Source organism: Meleagris gallopavo, chromosome 1 (assembly GCF_000146605.3).
Source record: "Meleagris gallopavo isolate NT-WF06-2002-E0010 breed Aviagen turkey brand Nicholas breeding stock chromosome 1, Turkey_5.1, whole genome shotgun sequence".
Taxonomy (NCBI): domain Eukaryota; kingdom Metazoa; phylum Chordata; class Aves; order Galliformes; family Phasianidae; genus Meleagris; species Meleagris gallopavo.
This window is the reverse complement of record NC_015011.2, coordinates 54,214,006-54,221,673: the sequence shown is the minus strand read 5'-3', so window position 1 is coordinate 54,221,673 and position 7,668 is coordinate 54,214,006. Positions and strand designations below refer to the sequence as shown.

The 7,668-nt window shown below is 44.4% G+C and overlaps 1 protein-coding gene across 1 annotated transcript; it reads left to right on the top strand.

Moving 5' to 3' along the window:
* The first annotated feature begins 545 nt into the window (after window positions 1–545).
* TMEM213 (transmembrane protein 213) lies at window positions 546–5,221 on the top strand. The gene is made up of 3 exons (XM_010713000.3): window positions 546–797; window positions 2,420–2,485; window positions 3,530–5,221. Exons 1-3 carry the CDS (start codon window positions 716–718, stop codon window positions 3,697–3,699), a joined length of 318 nt encoding a protein of 105 aa, XP_010711302.1. The 5' UTR covers window positions 546–715; the 3' UTR covers window positions 3,700–5,221.
* Window positions 5,222–7,668: the final 2,447 nt, after the last annotated feature.

Sequence of the window (7,668 nt, the reverse complement as noted above, 5' to 3'; positions counted from 1 at the left end):
TTAGCAGAGAGCTCCATAGCTTGAAGCAGTAATCCAACCTATCACCTTTCAGATAGTTAAGGGAAGGATGTTACTGAGTGATAGATGCTGGTAGCCTACACAGAGCAGTTGGTTTCAGCCCATTTTTGATGGAAAAATGTCCATATCCTGTGTTAACTCAGCATTTGCTGTACAAGTGGGACCAGACTGCTTCTGTAGGCTTCCATACAATGCTTCCAAAGAAGCATTGCTGCCAGGCAGCTTGACTGGGGTAGAATCAATTCAGCATGCCAAATCAGAGCCATGGGAAAACAAGTTCCCTGTCCTGATGATGCTCAGTGCCTCTCAGCACTTTCAACCCATCTTTGCAGGATCAAAAGGAGACTAGGAGGACAGCAGCTGCCTGAGGATCCCACTGGAAGGGCTGGCTCCATAGGCCTTTCCTCCCTCAGGCTGCAGTAGGTCCAGGGGTGAAATTCCCAGGTTTGACCTTCAGGGGCCCTACAGCTGCCTTGGTGCTCATATCCACCGCCTTTCAGAGCTGTTGTGGTCAGAGCTCTTCTACTTCCTCACCCTGTTTGGTAGGGAGGTTCAAGGTGTCCTGGCAGCAGGGAGCTCCTTTGCTCCACCCTCTGCCCTGCATGTTGGCTGAGTGTATCTAGGATTTGCTGAACCATTGCTACCAGAATTGGCGTGCTGATCCTTGCAGCTGCTCAGCAGAAGCTGAACCTCTGGCATGATGCTTTCCTCCCATGAGCCCTGGACAGCCTTCTTCATGCTCTTCTTCACCACTGTGCTCCAGTGCTCCTGTTCTGCAGGTATTTCTTTTCTCTTGTGCTTTACTTTCTGTACCCTTACTTTCCCCCCACTCCTCTCTACATCTAAAGGTATTGCCCACTGTTTGTTTTTTTAGAAACAAGGTGGGCTCCCTTGTCTCATTCAAAAAGTGTAAAGAGATAGAATTTCTTAATGCTGATGAGACTTATTCAATGTGATTGATCACAGCACCTTTCTGCCAGCTATTTACAAATCCACTACAAATGTGACTGAGCTACAAGTTGCTCTGCTGAATGGCAGTGAGACAGGGGACCATTGTTTCTTGGCCTTCACTTGCTGAGGCAGGAGACCGCTTGGAATATCTCCCAGGAGGCTGTCTAGTTTAGCTGTGAATAGGTGCTTTTTGCAGGAAATCTGGCTTGCAGCCTCTTAGTTGGAGAAGCTGCCTAAAGCCTAAATGTAAATGAGACCTGTCTCATCATGATACTGCCCACATTTGTATACTGGCACCAGAAGAGATCAACCACATGCTTAAAGGTGGGCTTGATCTGACAGCTTGTCCTTTGGGCTTCCACATCTATAAACATGAACCCAGTACACTGCAGTGCTTTCTTCCACAGGTCATGCAGAGGTCTAAATGTTTCTTTTAGTGTTCCTGTAAGGTACTTATTAACCCAGAAAGTAAGTTATGGGCATGGCGAAGGTCATTCAGCAAGTCCTAATTGAGCTGGGGAGGAATGAGGAGCGTTCCGACCCTGCCCTGGAGGAGGCTGCCCGTAGACCCACTCCCCACTGGGAAGAAGTAAGGGAAGCTGTGACCTTGATGACATGAAACGGAAAGTCAGCAGGTGACCCCAAGGGGGGAACCTCCTGCAGGACAACCTTTTTTTATTCACTTTTGCTTGAAAAATACCAAATTCAAAACAAAGGTTTGGTCTGTTTTGTTCTTCTGAGTTAAATCTGAGATACTACTTTAAAGTCTTTCATGAAATCAAGCTGGAACTTAATTTTGCTCCCTGTCATACTCCAAGTTGTCAGTTCAGAGTGATGGTTTGACTGGAAATAGCTCTCTCACAGCCCCTGCTCAGTCTCTGGACCAGGCGCCTATTGGAGCCTCTGTGCTTGCATGCAGCAGCCCTTACTGCAGCAGCCTGTTCAGGCTGTGTTATTCTTATGCCTCTGCAGAGCACCTTTTCAGCATGGAATATTTCATCTGGCTGAACTCAAGCCGGGCTGCTGCTTGTAGTGGCCCAGGAGGAGATATTTCTTTGACTCCCTTCCTTCTGCGGCAGGGGACGGTTTGGTGCTCATGCACAGAGCCTGCAGCAGCCTATGCTTCTCCCACATGGGCATTCCCACAGCCATCCCTGCATGCCATCCTGCAGCACTCTGAGGTCTGCACTGTGGCTGGGAGAAAGTGGATATTGGAAGGCCTGAGAAGGCTTTGCCCTGTGACACTGTGTACAGATTTGGAGGGCTGCAGACCAGAGACAGCTCTGCACTGGAGTGTCAGTGTGCTCTGATTCTAGATAGGAAGCAGGTTAAAGAGGCAAAATCTTCATTGAAGCCCCTCTCCTTCCTTTACCTGTATCTGCATGTTGTATTTTTCCAGCCTGAGCTGGTTAATGAGCTCTGCTTTCCTCCTGTGCTTTCCTTCTGACAGCAGCGGGAGTCTCCAACATATCAACAAGCACCATGCACACAGCCGAGTATGAACCACCATGTCTTAGTAAGTCTTCATAAATCATTACTACCATGATAAAGCCAGGTAAGGAGACTCTACATTTCACTGGAGAGGCTATCCTGGAGAAGAATTTGTCTGTTATAATCTACTGTTATCAAGGCTTTAGTTGCAGGTAAAACTCTAGGAAGCATTTCCAAGACTTCCCCAGTCAGACAGGCTTAGGCAACCTGAGATCCCACCAGACCTCTCACAGTTCTCCTCCATCCTGAACCTGAAAGAGTCTGAATTCCTGCACTTCCTGAATTGCAGTACATGTACCAATAGAGATATGCTTCTTCAAAGGGTGACTTATGTATAGGAGATGAGTGTCCCCCTCCCCTCTTTGAGCAATTTCTGTTTACTGATGGGAAAAGCTGCTCTCTACAGCACAGGGCAATGGTACTGCACATTCTGAAGGCCAATGCACAAGAATATGGTCCAGCATGATGCTCTTGAATGAGAGCAACTAAGGAACATCTGCACTTGCCTTTTCTTGACAACATACAAGAGGACAGCTGCCCTGTACCAAGATCAGGAGGCATTTGCTTTCCACAGTAGACAAGCAGACATTGCAACATGCAGTGCATGTAGCTGTAAGGCTGTTCTGGCTGCTCCAGCTCTCATGGGCTCTGAGATTTCATGCTCAGTTTCCATCCCAGCCCAAGGAGCCGAGGGACGTTTTGGTCCCCTAGGTTCCTTTTGATACTCCTGCCTCAGAACCCAGACGAGTATCATCACTGTACCCATGTGATGGAAAACATATGGGAGATGCTAACTAGGTATTCTGAAAGATTTCAGCAATGGAGGGTGCAGTGGTAAGGGGACCAGCTCAGGTGTTTGCCAGCTGGGATGACAGTCTTGAAAACACATAGATGAAACTGAATATTGCCACCCTTGAGGTTAAGAACCAAGCTTAGGGGAAAAATGCCCAAAGGTAGAGTGACAGGCCATGGGGCAGACTGTGATGTCAGCATCTCACCTACCTTCTAGCAAAGAAAATCTGCTTTGTACTTAGCCTCCCATCAGCTCACTTCATTTCTTCTCCTCCAGAGGTAGACTTCTGCGCACTAGCAGCAGTGTGCTGTCCAACTGGTGTGGACGATTACGGATGGATTGCAGCGGCTGTTGGCTGGAGCCTCTGGTTTCTGACTCTCATTCTGCTCTGCATGGAAAAGGTCATGAAACTCCGGCCTGATGAGCCCAAATATTTGGTAGCCTGAAGCAGGGCAAGTCAGCAAGCAGCAGTGAGGTTCAGACAGACTAACAAAGCATTTCAATCACTTCCTGAGAAACAGAAAAGAACTTGCCTTCAGCTAAAAGAAGTCCACGCGTAAGTGGGGTATCTGCTGAGGCTCCATCCTTTCTGGAATGCCAGAGCTGCTGGCCCAAGCTGGCCACCATGCACATCCCAATGCACATAGACAGCATTTAGTGTCATAGAATCATCAAGATTGGAAAGATCACTAAGATCATCTAGTCCTACTGTCAGCCTGTCCCCACCATGCCCACCAACCATGTCACTCAGTGCTACATCCACACATTTCTTGAACAACTCCAGGGATGGTGACTCTACACTCCGTTATTTCCCTGAGCCCATCCAAACCTGTCCTGAGGGTACAGTCAGACCCTGAAGGACCTGGTACTAGGCTCCCTGCCCTGAGACAACCCAGAACAGCCTTGGAATTTGAAAGAGTACTGGGCTGGTTTCTGAAGGATCAACATCATGAGATTCATAACTAAGCTGTGGGCCAGGCTATATCACTAAAAGAATGCAACTCATTGGTTATACTGAGTAACTTCTGTTTACTAAACCAAAGTGTTTACTGACACCAAGAGAAACTCTGTTTGGGAAACTTGAGGCTTGTTTGGGCTGGTTCAAAATTAGAACAAATTATTCCACTGCAATGTATACGTGAACTGCTTTGTGGGAGGTTAACATATTGGTTGTATCTACTTGGCTTGCACCTGTCTATATAATTAAGACACACCACACCATTGCAAATGGATTTTAAACCAGTATATCCAACTCAGGCACAACACTGGTTCTATTTATGCAAGATGATAATAAACACTCTTCTCCATGAAAGGATTCCCACTGACTGTTTTAATCCTACTTTATGTTGATCCAGCTTGTATCAGTAAGGAATTACCCCATTCAAATTGCTAGAAACATGATCTTAATGAGAAATATTCACGCAGCAGTGTTTGCCTCACCACAATCAAATCATCTTATTTGGGACAGTATTTGTCTGTTATTAAAATCATAAATCAGTTTGAAACCCATAGAGTCATATATAGAATAGCAAACCTCTTAGAGACCAACTGAAATAAAACACAAGAGACTATCCTTAAACCAAAGAAAGCTACAGTGGAGATTTGTATCTATTAGATAACATTAAAGTTTCACCTCAGCTTACCAATATATAACTTTTTAGGTTAGAAAATATACAAATCAGTTTAAGACTCCTCAGATTATTTCTTGCACAACTAGGCATTCATTCAATCAGGACAGTTCTATGCCTGTTCAAACTGGTGCATGGGTCTTATCAGCTTTCCACAGGAATGAGTACAAGTTAGACACTGAGAAAAAGTGTCTAGATGTGTTTAGATTCCCTAAAGAATCATAGAATCTTTAGAGTTGGAAGAGACCTTTAAAAGCCATCTAGTCTAGCTTCCCTGCAATAAGCGGGGACATGCACAGCTAGATCAAGTAGTTCAGAGCCTGGTCCATTCTTGCCTTGAAAGTCTCCAGGGATGGGGCATCAACCACATCTCTGGACAGCCCATTCCAGTGCCACACCACCCTCACTGTAAAGGACTGTTTCCCTATGTCTAACTTAAATCTCCCCTCTTTAAGCTTGAAGACATTTCCCCTTGTTCTGTCACCACAGACCCTGCTAAAGAGTCCGTTCCCTTCTTTCCTGGAGCTCCCCTTTAGACACTGAAAGGCCGCTCTCAGGTCACTTTGCAGCCTTCTCTTCTCCAGGCTGAACAGCCCCAGTTCTCTCAGTCTGTCCTCATAGTAGAGTTGTTCCATCCCTAGGATCATTTTTGTGGCCCTCGTCTGGACACACTCTAACAGATCTATGTCTCTCCTGTACTGAGGACTCCACATCTGAATGCAGCACTCCAGATGAGGCCTCATCAGTGCAGAGTAGAGGGGCAGGATCACCTCCCTCACCCTTTCCCAGGATGTTTTGTTGACTAACTCCCTAAAGAACTGGAAGTTAGCTTTCCTAAAATGTAGCATCCTAATTTTATTCCATCCATTGTCTGCTGCTATATTTCCTGGAATACTTTCAGATGAGGAACTCACACAGTAGAAGATCTTATGGACTATATTCCCTATTTTAAAACAAATCAAGTCACAGTAAAATGTGTGTTTTTTAAGTACAAGTTCATAGAATCATCAGGCTGCCCAGAGAGGTTGTGGATGCCCCATCCCTGGAGGTGTTCAAGGCCAGGTTGGATGGGGCCCTGGGCAGCCTGGTCTAGTATTAAATAGGGAGGTTGGTGGCCCTGCGTGTGCCTCACCACACTTACTGAAAAAAACATCTTCCTTATATCCTTATCCTTATGTAAATCTCCACTCTTTTAGTTTGAAACCATTTCCCCTTGTCCTACCACAACAGACCCTTCTAAAGCTTTCTCTACAGTACACCATCTTAAAAATGTAGTCCATTAGCCAGGTCATTTATTTCATGTTATCTCATATTCCTAACATTATCACTGACACCTAGTATAATACCTCTTAAAGTATTATAGCTGAAATAGTACTATTATCCCCAATTCGTGTATTCAGTCCAAGCCCTGTTCTATTAATGGAGCTACACTAATATACATGCAACAGCACATGCCCTCTTTTCAGTCTTTTGTTTTTCCCATTGCAATTCAGGAAGCATATAATTTTTATTCTTACAAAACAGGAAACGAAACATAATAACTAATCTATCAACGTGTATACATCATTTCTCCTGTGTTAAACTTTGATGTGCATACTATGCTGTAGCACCAAGCTGGTTTAGGCTCTCAGACATCTCAAAGTATGTAAAAAAATAAAATGTTGGCTCGTATCACTCATCAAATCACCCACTACCCTCTCAGAATGATGATGGAAATCTTAACACTGCAGTCATCTGGAGTACATTGATCAGTCAAATTCTGTCCTTGCACCAAAAAGTTCTTCAGTGGAAGAAGGAAAAGCAATCTACTCCAGCTCATATGGTCCAGTATAAACACAGCCAAAGTGGTTGAAAACTGGACAGCTGAATGAAAACTTGGGAGAGCTACTGCTGTACAGGTATCTCAATATACAGAGCAGAAGGGAGCATGCAACCATTCAGCACTTCTAATACTGCATGAGAGAAACATCAGAAGCAGCACATGACTCCAGGGAAGCTACTTTAATTTGCTTGGGAACAATATCGATCACATCTGACCAGTGATTTTTATAAATTCTTAATTTAAGTCTAAATTGATTGATATGTGATGCATGACTTTTCATCTCTTTAGAAACTATTGCTCCGGTAATGACTCACATTACTCACTGCCTCTTATCCTTGGGGTTTTAGTGAATGAGCTACATATTAAGCAATTGCATTTTACAATGATTACACTTTGCAAAATCACCAGAGGGATGAAAACTGGCAAGCATCAGAGGTTCCCACTCACAGAGAAAAATACAGAGGTTAAATTCATAAGAAAAGTTTCACTGTGCTGGGAATTGGTAGGAGTTTTGATAAAGCCGCTACAAAGACTAGAATTTCATAATATTACTCTAATTAATTACAGGCAAAGAATGAAATACAGAAAATCCTGGGAAGCAGCCACCCTTTCTCCTCTGTACGTTCCAGATCCTCATTTTGTGGTACCAGTGGCAGCAGCCTCTCCTGTGGAATTCAAACCCAACTGCAGATTTCTTTCCCAGAATCAAATATGCACTTCTCAAAGAGCTTTTATTCCCAGCTCCTATTTTGGTATAACTTCCCAGAAATAGGTACGAGGTTAAACAATGCACTGTTGTCTCCCAGTGTACAAACAAACTGGAAAAAAACACAGCTTGAAGAGGCTTGCAGACCTTTCTTGCACACTTTGAAGGTAGGAAATCTAGAGACACATTCAGTTAACCATTTTGCTTACCCACCATAAATAATCACCTATGGGCCCCTAGGTCTTGTTGACATAAAATT

What these genes read in the sequence shown, in the direction of transcription:
- TMEM213 (XM_010713000.3), top strand. Translation starts at nt 716, where the DNA reads ATGATGCTTTCCTCCCATGAGCCCTGGACAGCCTTCTTCATGCTCTTC. An exon ending in CCAGTGCTCCTGTTCTGCAG is followed by an intron (nt 798 to 2,419) that starts GTATTTCTTTTC and finishes TCCTTCTGACAG; the next exon opens with CAGCGGGAGTCTCCAACATA. An exon ending in GTATGAACCACCATGTCTTA is followed by an intron (nt 2,486 to 3,529) that starts GTAAGTCTTCAT and finishes CTTCTCCTCCAG; the next exon opens with AGGTAGACTTCTGCGCACTA.